Source organism: Scophthalmus maximus, chromosome 18 (assembly GCF_022379125.1).
Source record: "Scophthalmus maximus strain ysfricsl-2021 chromosome 18, ASM2237912v1, whole genome shotgun sequence".
Lineage (NCBI taxonomy): Eukaryota > Metazoa > Chordata > Actinopteri > Pleuronectiformes > Scophthalmidae > Scophthalmus > Scophthalmus maximus.
Genome location: NC_061532.1, coordinates 4,556,682 through 4,574,518, shown reverse-complemented (window position 1 = coordinate 4,574,518; position 17,837 = coordinate 4,556,682). Strand labels below are relative to the sequence as shown.

At 48.8% G+C, this 17,837-nt stretch overlaps 2 protein-coding genes across 12 annotated transcripts in view; one reads left to right on the top strand and one right to left on the bottom strand.

Annotated features, from left to right (window-relative positions):
- Positions 1-8,431, top strand: part of disp1 (dispatched homolog 1 (Drosophila)) — an 84,600-nt gene extending 76,169 nt beyond the window's left edge. For 9 of the 10 annotated variants that reach the window (XM_035617905.2, XM_047328662.1, XM_047328664.1 and 6 more), the window contains 8 exons: positions 17-46; positions 527-650; positions 1,454-1,581; positions 3,137-3,231; positions 3,779-3,876; positions 3,963-5,552; positions 5,733-5,996; positions 6,080-8,431. In XM_035617905.2, coding sequence (XP_035473798.2) covers positions 17-46; positions 527-650; positions 1,454-1,581; positions 3,137-3,231; positions 3,779-3,876; positions 3,963-5,552; positions 5,733-5,996; positions 6,080-7,849 — 4,099 coding nt within the window. In that variant the 3' untranslated portion in view covers positions 7,850-8,431. Of the gene's footprint in view, positions 1-16; positions 47-95; positions 431-526; positions 651-1,453; positions 1,582-3,136; positions 3,232-3,778; positions 3,877-3,962; positions 5,553-5,732; positions 5,997-6,079 lie in introns of those variants that run through there. The other variant, XM_047328665.1, reaches the window with a different exon arrangement.
- A 3,385-nt stretch (positions 8,432-11,816) lies between these two features.
- Positions 11,817-17,218, bottom strand: LOC118290534 (toll-like receptor 5). Of its 2 annotated transcripts, none has more exons than XM_035618303.2 (5): positions 17,132-17,218; positions 15,929-15,988; positions 13,008-15,300; positions 12,668-12,756; positions 11,817-12,415 (listed from the first exon to the last, which is right to left on the bottom strand). In XM_035618303.2, exons 2-5 carry the CDS (start codon positions 15,974-15,976, stop codon positions 12,167-12,169), a joined length of 2,679 nt encoding a protein of 892 aa, XP_035474196.2. In that variant the 5' UTR covers positions 15,977-15,988; positions 17,132-17,218; the 3' UTR covers positions 11,817-12,166. The 2 variants fall into 2 exon arrangements, with proteins under 2 accessions (XP_035474196.2, XP_035474197.2); XM_035618304.2 differs by having other exon boundaries at positions 16,983-17,195.
- Between the last annotated feature and the right edge of the window lie 619 nt (positions 17,219-17,837).

The window sequence follows — 17,837 nt, the reverse complement described above, 5'->3', positions numbered from 1 at the left end:
GCTTTTTGTCTTTCAGCCCTGCAAGGCCCTTTCGATTCCCCAAAAGGTAAGACCTGCCAAAAGCCGTTTCTCCACTGTTGATGTTCTGGATTGCAAAGCTCCCCCCCCCATTCCTGACACCCATCCATCACTGCTGCCGAGTAGCCATCATTCTTCTGCAGTGAGTCATGAGAGTTATCGATGGGAGTTGCGTGTCTCCGTGTACCTGGCCTTTGTTAACCAGCAGTTTAGATCTCCTCATCGCTTCATTGTGCTTAATCCAAGAGACTGTTTAATGGAGGATTAAGGATTTTTGGCAGAAGAGGTGTGGGATTTACTAAATCACAAGTTTGCAGAGTTTTTGCATACAGATGCAGACTCTCTGTGTAAACAACCTGATATGGCCACTTACACTGGTGCTCAACAAGCAAACGTCTAAGACTAAAACAAGGTAGAAGAGACTGTAGTTGATATTTTCACTTTTTTTTTTGTCTTGCTGTCTTGTCATCAGCGTGTTGACTAACTGTGAGTCTCCCTCTTGCTCCAGCTACGCTGAGCTGATAGCCGACTGGCCAGTGGTGGTGCTTGGGGTGTGCACGGTGCTCATCGTGGTGTGCGCCCTGGTGGGCGTCCTGGTGCCGGACCTCCCCGACTTCTCTGATCCACTGCTGGTGAGTGCAGACTAGGGCTGCAACCAACGATCATTTTCATTACTGATTAATTTGTCGATCATTGTCTCGATTAATCGATCAGTTGTTTGTTCCATAAAATGGTGAAAAATGTCGGAACCCCAACATGATGTTTTGTTTTGTCCACACACCAAAGACATTTAGTTCACTGTCACACAATGGCAAAGAAACCAGAATATATTCACATTTGAAGCTAAAATCGGATAATTTTGACTTTTATTTTTCGTAAAAACTACTTGATCTGTTTAATCAATTATCCCAAATATTTGACGATTAATTTAGCAGTGGATTACAAATCGATTAATCGATTAACTGTTACAGCTCTAGTGCAGACCCACACCTCTCACCTAACGTCTCCTAGTGTTTTGACCAGTGTTTTAAAAAATATCAGTGTAAGAAAAGAGAAATAAATTTCTATAAAGCAGAGATTTTCTATAGATTACCAGTACTTTCTTAGGTATTAAAGAACTGTATCAGTTCCCTTTTGTTTACCAGGGATACAGAATTATTGTGGTGCTGCATAGGTGTTCTGAGTTATGTTGACAAGATGTCCAGTCTCTGGTGGAACAATGAGAGTGATGTTGCAATGCTATTTAGGATTTCTCCTCCATTAGTCATTAGTGTATGTGTAAGCTGTATGGATTGCTCCCATATAAATACCACAATGGTAAATTGGCATCATTCACACCAGAGTTTCCTCTTGAACATGATTGTAAAAACACTGACTTCTCCTCCATACGCTGAAACAGACTCTCTTAAAAAATGTTGTCTCTCTCCTCCCATAGGGTTTTGAGCCGCGGGGGACAGCCATTGGTCAGCGGCTGGTCACGTGGAACAACATGGTGAAGAACACGGGCTACAAAGCCACGCTGGCCAACTACCCCTTCAAATATGCTGACGAGCAGGCCAAAAAGTAACGTCACACTCCTCTCCCTCTCTCACACCGGCCACACTCGCCTCAAATATTAAAACTTAGTCTCCAACTCAAAAGTCCTCTCCCGCTGAAGACTCTGGGACGAGGGTGGGAGACAGAGGGTTAGTGGGGGAGATGGGTACGAGATGGGGAAGGGGGGAGGAGGAGGGGGGCCAGAGGAGTTGAAGGATACTGTTGAAAGACACACTGAAAAGTCTGAATCCCCTCGTGAAAGAAGAGGGGCGCGATGTAGAGATCTGTCTGTCCGCAAGGTCGTCCTGGTTCCTGTCAGCGGGAGTCTGTTCACTAACCAAGGGCAGGTCTTTGCATGATTGTCTTTGTCTGTCCCTCTGTCTGTCTGTCTGTCTTTCTCTATGACATTGCTCACTCTGTAGACTTTTAGCCTATCGTTGCTGATGATCTTTGTTTTTCAAATTCCACTCCTCACAAATAAGCAAATCCTATATTGATGCCAGCGTGTGTGGGTTATTTCTGTCTTTGGTCTCTGAATTAATCCATCTCTCCCCTCACACCGTGACACTGACGTCACAGTAGGAACGACATTGACTCGAGGTCACGAACCTCCGAATCTGATTTTGTATCCGCGTGTCTAAGATTAGAATCTCTAAAAAAAATTGCGGCTCCACTCGGCTGATTGGAAAATGGATGCTCTCAGCCGCAGCCTGGACCCTGCTCCTCTCCGCCTTCACCGCCGCCTTTGTCTTCCTCTCTGTGGCGCTCCACGTGTCTTTCTGCAGATGTAATTGTGTACTAGTGTGTGTGTGTGTGTGTGCGCGCACGCCGTACAAGAGGCCTCTGCTGCTGTCAGCAAGCCTCCCTGCCTCATCCCCTCTGTCTGTCAGCCCCTCAGTCTCTCTCTCTGACAGCCACCTGATTGCTCTGCCTTTCCTGTTTGTAGCTCAGGATGTGCTCTAATAAAAGCACACAGACACACACACACACACACACACACACACACTCCAGGCCTAATCAGAGCCACTATTAGGATTATTATAATAATGACAGGAGTATCTCAGTACTGTAGAGAACCATTTATCTGATTTTGTGGGGGGGGAGGACAAAATTGCTGCTGCTTATTTCATCACGAGCTTCCTTCATTTCATATCACGCCGAGTTCTGCGGCCTTGGACACAACAACGTCTCTGTTCACGGTTCATAAATCACCAAACTGGCTCTTCCTGGGAACTGGATACTGATTAGTTGCTACAGTCTTTTATCCCTCTCTCGGGGGGGGGGGGGGGGGGGGGGGGGGGGGGTTCTAACATCTTACAGTTTATGATCATTCCTCTAAAATATACTTCAACAATGTAATGAGGTACTGCAGAGCTCAAAGAACAAAAAAAACAATACAGTTATAATCCAAAGTATTGCTACTGTGTACATTTGTAGGAAGCAGTAGCAAACTCTTATCAACAGTTTATTTTTAATGAGCTAGTAAACTGAAACTTTTTAAATGTTTCCATTGTGTTGATTGAACAAAGCATACTGTACATCTCGAGTTACGTTCACAGTGCAAAACGTTATTGTCTTGCAGTCACCAGGAGCCAAGGTGGCCCGAGGACCACTTCGACAGGGACAAGCGACAAGCAGAGTGGGACTTCAGCAAAGAGTTTTTCTGTGACGTGCCAGGTACATTTCTGAATCACACCAACACAGATTCAGCCAGATTATGAGTAACACTGAAGTGAAAAAAATAATGATCAAGTGGCACACAGCTCCCAAAAGATTTCTGTCAATCTTTTTTATGTTGCTATGCTGTAAAGATTAAATGCAAGGAAGTAACACAGTGACTGGAATATTTAAGATACCACACAACCACTACTGCTGCCAGGTATTTTTTTTTTTAAATCTGCTCCCTATTTGTACAATAAGTAACATCTCCATGAGCCAGTGCACAAGGCGAGGAAGCCACCATAACACTAATCTCAGTATAACTCAATAAAAATATTAGAAACTAGCTTAATGACAAAATGGGAAAGTAATACCCTTCAAATATGGAATCGGCTTTGATTGGAAATAAGCAGTCATTCAAAAATTTGTATGAACTTGTGGTCAGCAACCAGTTCATTTCCAGTCTGATGGTCTGTTCATATTTGGCTCACATTTCAACTTCTTTTGTTATTTCAGGAGAGCTTGTTTTCTTAAAGTAATTAAAAGAAAAATTGTGTTCATGCAGGTGACAGCTACTCTAGACTAGTGTTCACTTCAGCTGAGGGGAAGAGCCTGTGGAGTACTGAGGCCATCAAGTCGATGTGCAACCTGGACAACACAAGGGTACGTACGCGAATCGGCACAAACCGTATCGCAATGATCATTTCTTTGAATCCGCCCGTGTATTAATTGTCTGTCTCTGTCTCCAGGTACGTTCCCACCGTGACTACTGGAGTCTCTGTCAGCGCACCAACGACGCCTCCTGCTGCCCCAGCTGGACCCTCGGTAACTACGTCGCCATCCTCACCAATATGTCGTCCTGCCAGAAGATCACCGATCGCGAGGTGTCGCACACACTTAAGATCCTGCGCTCGTGCGCCAAGTACTACCACAACGGCACCCTGGCCCCCGACTGCTGGGACATGGCGCTGCGGCGAAAAGACCAGCTCAAGTGCGCCAGTGTTCCCCGCAAGTGCACCAAGTACAACGCCGTCTACCAAATCCTCCACTTCCTGGTGGACAAGGACTTCCTCCCTCCCAAGAGCCTGGATTCCCCTCCACTCGTGCTCAAGTACAGCATGCTCTTCTCCCCCACGGAGAAAGGAGAGTCCATGATGAACATTTACCTGGACAATTTCGAGAACTGGAACTCGTCGGACGGCGTCACCACGGTCACAGGGATCGAGTTCGGCATCAAGCACGACCTCTTTCAGGACTATCTCCTCACGGACACGGTGTACCCCGCCATCGCCATCGTGATCGTCCTGCTGGTCATGTGCGTGTACACGCGCTCGGTTTTCATCACACTGATGACGATAATCGCCATCATCAGCTCACTGATCGTATCATACTTCCTCTACCGGATGGTCTTCGACTTCGAGTTCTTCCCCTTCATGAACCTCACGGCTCTCATCATCCTTGTGGGCATCGGCGCAGATGACGCCTTCGTGCTCTGCGACGTGTGGAACTACACCAAGTTCGACAAACCGCATGCCGAGCTGGCAGAGACGGTGGGTGTGACCCTGCAGCACGCTGCCCTGTCCATGTTTGTTACCAGCTTCACCACCGCTGCGGCCTTCTATGCCAATTACGTCAGCAACATCACAGCCATACGCTGTTTCGGCGTCTATGCTGGGACCGCCATTTTGGTTAACTACATCCTCATGGTGACGTGGCTCCCAGCTGTGGTGGTGCTCCATGAACGCTACCTGCCCAACATGTTGTCCTGCTCCAAGCCTCAACAGCAGCAAAGAGGCTACTGCACTCGCACGTTCTGGGCCGGGGTTTGTCAGAAGGCCAACAAGTGCCTGTTCACCGTCTCCGAAGCGTCACGGATCTTCTTCGAGAAGGTACTGCCCTGCATTGTCATCAAGCTGCGCTACCTCTGGCTCTTCTGGTTCCTGGCCATCACTGTGGGCGGGGCCTACGTGGTTTGCGTCAACCCCAAGATGAAGCTCCCGTCCCTGGAGCTGGCCGAGTTTCAGGTGTTCCGCTCCTCCCACCCGTTTGAGCGCTACGACTCCGAGTACAAGAAGCTCTTCATGTTCGAGAGGGTCCACCACGGGGAGGAGCTCCACATGCCGATAACCATCATCTGGGGAGTGACCCCCGAGGACAACGGAGACCCCCTGAACCCAAAAAACAAGGGGAAGCTGATGCTGGATAGCAGCTTCAACATTTCCAGTCCAGCGTCTCAGCTGTGGATCCTCAGCTTCTGCCAGAGGCTGAGGAACCAGAGTTTTGTCTTTCAGTCCGAGGAGCAGGACTTTACCAGCTGCTTCATCGAGACATTCAAACAGGTCAGTTCTACACGTGCACCAAGTAATAGTGTTAATATTAGTAGACTTTAAAGGGCATCTTACCGACTTATCCAATATAAAGCAAACTCCACACGAGTGTTACCTAATGGGAAATCACATTTACTCCTTGCTTAAATGCTGGAAATTCTTAAAATCTTTTTTCTAACCTGATTCTAACAGTGGATGGAGAACCAGGACTGCACAGAGGGCTCCGTCTACCCCTGCTGCAGTCAGTCCACCTTCCCCTACAGGCCCGACGTCTTTGAGCTGTGCATCAAGAGGGCCATCATGGAGCTGGACCGGAGCACCAACTACCATCTGGACAGCAAGACCCCCGGGCCTCGGTTCGACATCAACGACACCATCAGGGCCATAGTGTTGGAGTTCAAGAGTACATACCTCTTCACGCTGGCCTATGAGAAGATGTACCAATTCTACCTCGAGGTGAGGCCCAAAGCGTTTTGCGTACACATGCACATTTTGTATATTTGCTTTAATTCTCCTCACGTCAATGCTTTGTGGTTCAGGTGGATGCCTGGATTGCGGAGGAGCTGCGCTACGCCCCTGCGGGCCTTAGTAACGGCTGGTTCATCAGCAACCTGGAGTTCTACGACCTGCAGGACAGCCTGTCGGACGGCACCCTGGTCGCCATGGCACTGTCAGTGGCTGTGGCCTTCAGTGTCATGCTCCTGACCACCTGGAACGTCATCATCAGCCTGTACGCCATCCTGTCGATTGCCGGCACCATCTTCGTCACGGTCGGCTCCCTGGTGCTCCTGGGCTGGGAGCTCAACGTCCTGGAGTCGGTCACCATATCTGTGGCCGTGGGGCTGTCGGTGGACTTTGCGGTCCACTACGGCGTGGCCTACCGGCTTGCCCCGGAGCCCGACCGCGAGGGCAAGGTGATTTTCTCCCTCAGCCGCATGGGCTCTGCGATTGCCATGGCGGCACTGACCACCTTCGTGGCCGGGGCCATGATGATGCCCTCGACAGTGTTGGCCTACACGCAGCTGGGCACATTCATGATGCTGATCATGTGCATCAGCTGGGCCTTCGCCACCTTCTTCTTTCAGTGCATGTGCCGCTGCATGGGACCCCAGGGCACCTGTGGCCAAATACCCCTGCCCAAAAAGCTGCAGTGCCAGGCCTTCACTGAGGCCACAGCCACAAACCCCTCGGCTCAGGGGAAAGCCTCTGGCCAGGCGAAGTACCAGCTGGACAGCAGAGACGGGCAGGTGGAGCATTACGAGTTAGAGCCACTGGCGTCCAGTCTAAAGACTGAGGACAAACCTCGAGAGGAGCATGAGGTTTGTCCTCAGCTCTATAACGGAATACCGCCGCACCACCACGCGGCCCCTTATTCACACATCCATTATAAAAGCAAAGCTGAGACTGGACGAGCAGGCGTTGAGAACGGGTTTGTGGCCACGCTGAGCGCACCGTCCAGGTGCCAGTACTCTCAAAACACTAACTGCACCTGCGGGGACCCCCCCTCTCCTCACCTGCCTCAGCAGCTGACCCCCCACGCCTGCGCCCAGCCTCCCCAGGACTCCACTTCCTGCCCTCCCGCCCCTCACTCAGGAAACACGCCGTGCAAACAAAACACGTCTCTCTTACCTCCCAACCTGGACCCGGTCTACACACACATGGAGTGCCGCATGCACTACATACACTGTCACCCCGCCCATTTCCACCACTGCTCCCAAGGCAGAGTTGCCCCAAGACAAGGACCTGTGCACAGCTGCCATCTCAGGAAGTACTGCGTCCACACTGGTTCCGCCAGAGAACAGAGACCCCAGTGTCCAGAGTCTGCGGGACAAGAAGAATATCAGAAACCTGAAGTAAGTCAGACGAGTCCGGACCGTAGCCAAAACACCAGCAAAGCGGCACCGACGCAACATCACACTCGATGCCCCTCCCCCCCACAGGACTCGCCGCACACAGCCTGTCACGAGAGACAGAAGGCAAGAGACAGAGTCCGCTGTTGTGGCGACGACCGCTCGTCCGCCACAACCGCAGAGACGACAGCAACGCTAACGGACACTTGCTGTCAAATCCCTGGCAACCAGGAGAAGCCCGACAGCATTCCCGTCGCACGGGAGCAGAGCGTCAAAGAGTGCGAACGGACCCCCAGAAGTGAGCGCGCGTCGTCCGCCTCTCCAAAGAAGCTCTACTGTTTCAACAGGACGTTGAAAGTGAAGTGCAATTCAGCTTCGGACTTTAGCGTGCCAAAAAGTGAAACCAGCGTGCCTCCTATTGCAATAAACACTAATCCCTCCTCTGAAAGCTTGTGTTGATGACACATGGATATTTTGATAAATGTCAATCCAAAACAAATAGCCCAAAAAAATCAAAAAAGGAATGACTCCTTCAATGTTTTTAGTGCAAAGCAACGATGTTCTGGATGTGTTTTCTGACCAAGTGCCTCCACGTGTTTTATAAAACAGCACAGACCCAGCAAACATTCTGTTTGCATTCTGCTTCACGTGTTTGATTTTTACAGTGAAACACATAAACACACCATTGAGAAAGCTACACCACTATGGGAAATTAATGTTGTTGTTTTGTTTACACAAAGACATCTCCACGAAGTGTTGCAAACTAAAGTGTCCAGTGTTGGTCAGCAGCCGTATGCACCGACGGTAAAATCGTACAGTAAATTGTCGTGATATTGTGTGTAATTATAAATACACGTTAACAAAAAAAGCGCCACATTTTATGAGCTGACGTCAAATCATCGCCTGACACTTTTTTGTTGTTGTTGTATTTTTGTGGGACCCATTGTTCAATTCTCAGCGTGCCATCGCGTTCAAGTCGCCACATGCCTCAGACATAAGATGTATCGTATGATTAAAATGTCTTTTTTATCACTATTGTCACGCTGTCTGCTTTTGCCTGTTCTTTCTGTCTTGTACACACTAGGAACGCACACACTCGAGACGAGGCTCAGTTCAAAGGAGGAATATCTTCTATCATAACAGTGTACGCCCGTTTCATTGTCTCATAACCGCCGGCGCCGTCACTGATATCCGTTACATCTGGCCCGGGGTCACTGGCTGGATTTAAAGTGGACCGCCTGCTCTCTGGGCTCGTGTAGGCTTCATTTACACACGAGTAATGGATCATATTTTTATTGCTGGTTTGTGATACAGATCTCATCTTCTCAACCCCATGAGGCAAAGTACATCATCAGGATTTCTCCTCGGGAACTGTTTAGAAGTGGGTTTTGGAAATTCCTCCCCCCCCCCCAAAAAAAAAATGGTAAAATTATTTTTGGAACAGGCTTAATGTGTTGTCGCAGAGAAAACTTCTGTGTCAATTACATAAAGGGAAAGAAGTGCCGTGAACGTTCAGGCCTGCTGAGGCAGACGGCAGCAGCCCGTCTGTCCCCGGTGGTTTAGCTTGTCTAAAAGATAGGTATTTTTATTATGAGTTACTCTTCTGTTACATTGGAACAATGCCCGCTGCCTCTTTTTCTTTCTTTGTCCTCACAATGAGAGAATATTATGGAAGAACAGAGTTTTTCATATTCGGTCATCGGGAATCTGCAGCTCCCCACGAACGTGTCAGTGTCTCAGCTCCATTGGGTTTTTGTGTGTGGTTGATAATATTTTTATTTTATTGATTTAATTCTTTGCTAGCCACACGGCCAAGAGAAGTGCTCCCGTCAGAGCAGAGAGTCCAAACTGTCCCCTGATTGATCCGTCTCTCTAAACAGCTGACGGACGTAAACATAAAATGTTTGTTTTCCCCCCCCCCCCCCTTTCTTCCTCGTGACCCCTTCACTTTCTCTCTGCTAACATATATCCATTCCTAACCCAAGTGCAGAAAACACCTGTTTCCTCCAGAGGTCAGCTGGGAAAAGATCCTCTCTCTGTCCTCGGCTGTGGAATGTGAAGGCCGATCTGCTCCCAGTATAAGTTTATGGTAAGTTCCACACTGGGTTAGGGCTGGGGTTGTGTTTTTTTTTTACACTCTGGGACGCCAGGCCTGAGTTAGTCATCTCTGTTTGTTCGTCAGTCCAACTGCAGAGATCCCACATTACTTGATTGTCTTTTGATGTGTGAGTCTCACCACTAATCTTCTTCCGACTGTACCCGAGGCCCGCTTTGAAAAGCCCCTAATGTGGTGTTTAATTCCGCGTCCCAGACACTCCTCGCGTCGAGGGGGATTTCTGTGGAGACATAATTAACCCATCACAGGGCGTTAGTTATAACATGAATAGCCGCTCTCCACCACAAAGTTTGGCTCAGAAGTGCAGTTGGAAACTGGAGGGATGACGCTCGCGTGTTCAGCGACCGGTGACGGAGGAGGGAGGAAAAGTACCACAGTGCCTTTTGCTGCTGCTGCTTCTCTGTCACCCCGTCGCACCCCGCAACCCCAAAAAACAAACTCCCACAAACAAACAAGCCATTTAAAAACTCGTGACACGAGTTAACCGCCCACACTGGGCTCGCTTGATGCTTCTGTGTTGAAGGAAAGATTTTTATTTTGACTCACACAGCCTGAGACTTATGTTCTCCCCTCGGCCTCAGACCCCCCCCCACCCGTGGCTGCGTTTCGCTCTCCTCCTCCGACGCTCAGTTGCCGCACTGAGGATGAGTCCACTTCCCCCTCAGACGATCTCTCCTCGGGCCTGCGTGAGCATCCCTGTAATTATATTTACTCAAACAGAGGTCAAATATTAACTATGGCCACGGGGCAGGGGTTGGTTACGTTTCCCTGCGAGCGGAGAATCTCAGAAGCATGTGTGCGTCTGTTTCTAAGTATATTCCGCGGGCCTGAAATAACTGTGAAGAGGCCTCGGAGCTGGAGAGCTTGTTTACAAGGTAAACATTTGCTTCCACTTTTCAAATTAGATGTTGGCGCTGCTGCTGCTGCTGCTGCTGCTGCTGCTGCTGCACTGGGCCAGATTCAAGGGAGTGGATCAGGTTTTTTCCTCCGATTTATTTTAGATCAGTGGAGGAGCTGAGGTTTTTAGTTTTTTAATATACATTCATTCTTTTCTCACCCCTGCTTTATGAATTCACCTCTTCACCTTACTTGTCGTTATCGCTGTCTATGGTTCTGGTCATACAGTACCACCAGCACGGCTTTTGGCCCAGACCGAAACATCTATGACATTTTTCACCGAAATTCATGTTCCCCAGTGGATGAACCCCATTGAGGACGACGGTTCATCTGGTGCTTGTGGGGGCAAAATTTCTCGACAACTAGTGAATCCATTTTCCATGTGCAGACATTCTTGTTCCCTTCAAGATAAATTATGACTTGAATATATTAAAAATATCGTGAGCCACAGCTGAATCACTGTTATTGTTGTGAAGGAACCAGCTCTATAACAAAATGTGAATTAAAAATGTATTGTTTGATCAATACTTTTTGTGGCCCTCAGCTAAAACCTTCTTCATTATGGGTGCACTAACCTACGCTTTTTTCTGACACTGGTAAAAACAAATTCCACATACTGTATTTTAATTAATTTTTTAAAGCATACTGGACAGATATTAATGGACTGTCCGCAGTGTATCAGCAGCAGGGGCCTGAAGACAGGTCTGTAATGTTCAGAACAGCTGGCTCATAAAGGCCTGGAGGACGCCGGCTGCTGGGGCCAACAGGACGGAAGCGCTCCTCTGCCCAGTGGCTTCCTGTTTTCAGACACACGCACACACACACACACACACACACACACACACACAGCTCAAATGAAAGGAAACCGACTGACCTCGGACTCACTCGTCTTGCAGTCGGACGAACCCAAAGTGCTCTTGGAGATTGTATCGTTTGCAGTCGCTGTTGTGCGACACGCCCCGGCGCTATTAGACACAGTTTTTGTGTGTGTGAGTGTGTGTGTGGTGATGACTAATCTCTCACCTATTAACCCCTGGGTTCTCACTGATCACACATGAAGAGTCAGTAAAGAAGTGGCTAACACACGCCATCTAGTGGTAAAAGTAATGAATAAAAATACAGAGGAGGGTTTTCCCCCCACTCCCAAATGTTATAATTATTTCCACTATCATTATTAGATTAATTCAAACTGAGGTTGAGTTTCGGTGGAACCAAACCCAAGGGCAGAGATTACGCTCGTTTCCAGGCCAAAACTCACGTGAATGTTTTGTGTTTCGTTGAAATGATGATCCCGCCACCGTGAAAATGAAGCATAACAGTAGATGAGAGATGATCAACACTTCTCAAACCACTGACAAATATATTCTATATCATCTTGCTGCTTAATACAAGCCCTCAGGAATCAAACACCACTCCAAAAGCAGCAACCTTTATTTTTATTTTAAAGGCTCCTTCAGTTAAATAATGAAAACAATCTACAGAGAAATGTGAGGAAAAACATAATCATTTTGAAAATCAATTCTTACAGTCAATCATAGTTCATTAATTGAAAAGACTAATCATTGATTTTTTTTTATTTATTTAAACGCAAGAAGTAAATGGTTACAAACACTGTTATTTACATTGATCGCACAAAAAGGTAATATTATATTGAGTAAATTCCAATCACGTGTTTGCACTGTACATGTGATTGGGTCATGGAGCCTGAGTCGTACCTTGCCGGAGACACAGGTTGCAGGGAGGGTTTCTTCAAAGGTCAGAGGTCACATGGCCATCGCTCTGATGTCCTCCAGCTCGACGTCGTCCCTGCGCTGAGGCCGACCGCCGGGCTGCGGCGCCGGCCTAGGGTCGTCCTCCGCCACCTTTTCCACCTTGGTGTTTTGGAGGATCCGCGAGATCAGCCGCTCATAAAACTGCTCCAGGTCCTGAGGGTCCTCTGGCCAGACGAGGTATTCCCTCTTCTGAACGAACCTTCGGATCGCATTGAACTTCAACAGCTGGTAGTGGGCCACCTTTGGTTGTATTGCGTCAGAATGGAATTTTTGTCAAGCAGTTTACGGTGAGGAAGTTAACATTTTTCCATTTGTAAATTAGTAAAAAGCTTTCCGCCCTAAGGGATTCAATGTTTATTTAAATGTGTTTGACGCCTGCCATCTACTGGTGAAAAGTGGGTACTGAACCATCCATCATAATTATGTCCTGTGTACAAATGGCCAAAATGAATAAAGCACATCTAGTAACTAACTCAGCAGCCTAATACACACCTTCCCCACCACCAGCAGGACCAGGACGTTTGTCAGCTCCTCCAGCATCCGGCCCTGGGCTAGCATGAACGCCTCCAAGCACCAGCCATCTAGAGAGAGAGGCACATCTCGGTTAGTCTGGGGGTTTACTGGCCACAGTGTTGGCTACAACGCCATCTTTTCAGAAATCAACAAGGCGTCAAGGGTCAAGCTTGGTGGACATTTGGTCAAATGCTATCAATCTCCTCATCGACCAATTGGCAAGAAAGGGAATCTGTTCCCATTCCTTGGAGCAAAGGGCCAGAACTTAAGCAGACACAGTGTTACCATGTGACTGGTAGCACCATCTGAGAAGCTGTACCTTTGAGGAACTCCTTGGAGATGACGCACACGGTCTTCCTGCTGCCCCAGATGGCGTCTCTGATGTTGGAGAGGTGATCCTCGCCTGGCAGGAAGTCCCTGGCCTCGAAACAACAGTGGAACATGTTCTCCTCTGAAAACTGGTCGTCCAGTTTCTGCAGCAGAGCAGCCTCCACCCACGCGTAGTCATTGTTGCTGAAGCAGAGGAAGGCGTCGTACTGCGCCTCCTCGACGCGAGGCGTCGCCTTTTGGCCCTCGAGAACCCTGCGTACGATCTTTTTGTAGATGAGGAAGATGTGCCCTCGGAGGTGGCCGTAAGCGACCCCGCCCAGGGTGACAGTGGTGATGAGCAGGGCAGAGAAGATGAAGAGGGCAAACTTCAGATGTCGGACCAGCTCTTCGTCGTCCTTTTCACACGGTTCCACAATCATGGAGTAATTCTGAAGAGGAAGTTTATATAGAGCAGCGGGAAACTCACATGTGAAATCCTCCGCTGGGCTCAGGAATGTTACATTTTTCACATTCAGCCACTGCAGGAATCGCTCCAGACTACAATCACAGTGGAACCGATTATCCGCCAGGCTGAGGAAGAGGAGGGACCGAAACGCCGTGGGATCCGGGGAGGCTAGGAAGTTGTTTGAGAGGTCAAGTCGTTTCAGGCTGACCGGAAGGACATGTGGCTGCAGGAAGGTCAAGGAGTTCGACGAGAGGTCGATCTCTATGATCGAGCTGAGACCTCGGAAAATCCCTTGCGGGAGCGTCGTGAGCGAGTTGGAGCTTATACTGAGGCCGAGAAGATTGTTCAGTTGATCGAACAGGTGAAGGCATTTCCCCTGCGCCCAAATTGTTTGCAGGAAACTGTCACTAAGATCTAGCACTTCCAAAGTATTATTATAAGGTACTGTAATATTCCTGTTTAATGTGCACCACTTGATGAAGTTGCCATTGTAGAAGAAATTCTGGAGACGCTTGAAATTAGTTGCTACGAAATAAAAATCCTCCAAGTTAGTTAACCGGTTGCTCCTTAAATCCAAGTGGATGCTGCTCGTACCCAGGTCAGTGATACTGTACAGGGATGTCAACTTGTTGTCGCCCAAAAGGAGCCAATCTAAGTTTGGTAACGATGCAGGAGAACCCAGGTCTCGCAGTGAGTTCCCTGTCAGGTACAACGCTCGCAATTTAGGAAGACCACTGAAGGCGTGGTACCCCAACGCGCCAATGTGGTTGAAGGACAAGTCCAGCACCCTAAGGTCCGTCAGATTGCCGAACGTGTGAGAGAATACTTCTCCGAGCAGGTTGTTTGACAGGTTGAGCATCCGCAAGTGTCCCTGAAGGCCGTCGAAGGCGTTTCTGTTGATCTCGTTGATTTTGTTTTTGGAAACGTCGATGATTCTTGCAACCTTCAGAGGACTGAAAACGGCCGTCTGCAGGGCAAAGATGAAGCCTTTCGACAGATCGAAGGCGTCGACCGCGCTGTCCACGAGGCCTTCGAACGTGCATTCATCCGGATCGGGGAAGTTGTCGTGTGAGAAGCCCCTACCCATGTTACTGTGAGAAAATATAAGCTGAGTGATCAGAGTCCCCCGTATTGCTTTTAAAAATCGTCTTGTGTTGTTAGTGCCGAACCCATTGCCTGATACGTCAAGGATGTCAAATGCCATCCCCCTGAAGGGGTTCCCGCAACTCTCCCCTTCAAAGTCTGCACCATACATGCTGCCTAAGCCGGTGGACTTCAAGTTCAGGACTGCGAAGTGCTTCCCCCTGAAACCAACAAGATCCCCTTCGCACAAGCGTGTGATCTTATTCAACTTGAGGTTCAACTGGGTGAACTTTGTGAGTCTTGAGAAGAACTGTCCGGGCTGCGGTCTCTCTATTCTGTTCGCAAAGAGATCGAGCATCTCTAAGGACAGGAGGGGCTGCAGGTAGCTGCCCGCCAGTATGGAGTCGTCCAGGTCGCAGTAATCCAAAAACAGCTCCTTCAAGCCGAACAGCCCCGCGAAGGCCCTCGACTCCAGCCGAAGGCCGCGATTGTGGCCGAGGACCAACCTGATCAGCTTCCCCTGTCTGAGGAAAGCGTTGTTCCTGATGACGAGCTGCGCGTGCTGCATGCCGAGGTCCAATGCCTGCAGCTGCTCATACTGCCTGAGCGCGGTGCTGTTGATCTCGCCGATGCGGTTCATGTCCAGGTACAGGTGGGTGATGCCGGGGGGCAGAGCGGGAAGCCAGTAGTGGCCCTGTGAGGAGCAGGCGGCTTGCAGGCCATATAGAGTGCACGACGGGCCGCATGCGGTCACCTGCGGGATGGAAGAGGAACTGAATTCCAAGTTGAGGGATCTGGGATATATATGCCTGTTCACTCTCTTGCCGAGAGTTAGGTGAGATGATCGTTGCCACTCTTAGCGTCTGCGCGGCGACTTTGGGGCGCCAGCCAGTTGCATAAAACAGGAGGAAAGAGGCACCGAGAGGCCCAGGTCATATACGATCCTGTCATTCCATTCATTCATTATTATCATCATCATTGTCATTACTTTTTTCTTATTCATTTTCTTTATTTTTACTCGAATGTATCGTTACATTTCCAAATGGGTGGGGCTCGTGGAGGTCTATGTTTCAATGGGTTTAAAAAGAAAATGAACTCACCCTTCCTAACCTCAGCCCACCTATTCATAATTACCATATAAATATGAGAGTGGTATCGAACTTCTCATCTGACTCTCGGCAAGAAAGTGAAAGAGCGGCGGTTTGAAATGAGCTGAGCATATTTGCCCCACAATACTGTTTACTGTCTCTTGCAAATCTTGTAAGGTTGCAAATCAGAAATTCCGATTCCGTTTCAGATTTCCTCATTTCTGGTCACCGTTGTTTCCAACCTGTTCAGGTTGTGGAAGACAGAGCGTGAGTGATCAGTGGTGTATACTGTACCTGCAGGCGTAAACCGATGGACACCAACTGAAGGGCCAGCGTCCACATGCTGTCCTCGCCCTAACGAGACGTCCACGGGGAGAGAAGTCAAAGATTAACAGGGCTTAAAGGGGGCAGAGTTGCTGCAGTGGCCCAGCAGCGCAAATATTGGTAAGGATAAAATGAAAAGGGGGGGGAGGAAATTGGTTTTCAGGCTGTTTGCGTTGAGCAGGTTCGCAGTTCACTATAGTGCAGCTCCACTGTCACACTGCCCAGTTCACCCCACTCGTTAATAAAATATTAAAGATGCATTGTTCAGGATGCACTTTGATTGACCAAGCCATCTAAAACCTCATGCCGGAATGATTTTCAAGGCTCAGTAGATAATGTCAATAGGCATTTATTTGGTGTGTTTACTGTGATGCATCAGATCGGATTTTACTTCTCATTTCTTCCGATATCTGATCCAGTCATTTTGGCCAATAATGCCCCCATACCGATATGGAATATTGGGATCGGTACATCCCTATGTAACAACACATGGGTGACACCTGAGAGCCAGACAGGTCAGCAAGGCAAGGGTGAACAGATCAGATCTTGGTTTCACACGTGTGTGTTCACTATAATATTACAGTACATTAAAAAAACAAAAAAAAAACCTGAATTCTACATCGCAGCTATATGACATCATTGTCCAAGTCGTGTGCGGTTCACTGTAAGTGCAGAAGATGGGTTTTTTTTTTAATAAAGCGCACTTGGCCCTGTATCTCCAATGTTCACTGCAGCCATCAGCTGATTCGTCTTCTTTTCTCCACATGATAAATAAATAAATGATCCCTCGGGGTTGTGTCTGCTGGGTGCTGTCGATTCGCGGGGACTTGTTGCACAGTGCAGGAAGTCTATTTTTTTTTTAAAGAGCATTTTTCTGCATTCGTCCAGTCGAAAAGAAAAAGGTCGACTTTGATTAATCGACTTTGTAGAAACGTGTTGGTTGAAAGAAAAGCGAGTCCTGTTCTTCTCGTCCTATCGGCAGGTTGCGTTGGTTTCGACCGGGTAGTAAAGGAGGAGGTCTTACCCGGGCCGGTCCGGTCCAGAGCCGGGGGGGGGGGGCAGTGCCCCTGGTCTCCTGTGGGACGAGGCGGTGACGCGCCGCGACCCAAACCCTCCACCGACGGTAACAAACGGTCTAATAAAGCCCCGCTGCTCTCCGACCCCTGAACATACCTGCCATCGATTTCTCTGCCAGAAACTGAGGAATGTCACAATTTCCGTTGCTGACTCTGGGTGGTTCCTTCCTCTTTCACGCGCTCCTCTCTCCTCCAATCACTTCCTCGCGCTGCCTGCTGGATCTGTGGGCCGCGTGTGACCCACTAGTACTACTACTTCCTCCTGCCTCCTACTGTACACCAGTACTGCTGCCTCCTACTGTACTTCAGTACTCCTGCCTCCTACTGTACACCAGTACTGCTGCCTCCTACTGTACTTCAGTACTGCTGCCTCCTACTGTACACCAGTACTGCTGCCTCCTACTGTACTTCAGTACTCCTGCCTCCTACTGTACACCAGTACTGCTGCCTCCTACTGTACTTCAGTACTCCTGCCTCCTACTGTACACCAGTACTGCTGCCTCCTACTGTACTTCAGTACTCCTGCCTCCTACTGTACACCAGTACTGCTGCCTCCTACTGTACTTCAGTACTCCTGCCTCCTACTGTACACCAGTACTGCTGCCTCCTACTGTACACCAGTACTCCTGCCTCCTACTGTACACCAGTACTGCTGCCTCCTACTGTACTTCAGTACTCCTGCCTCCTACTGTACACCAGTACTGCTGCCTCCTACTGTACACCAGTACTGCTGCCTCCTACTGTACTTCAGTACTCCTGCCTCCTACTGTACACCAGTACTGCTGCCTCCTACTGTACACCAG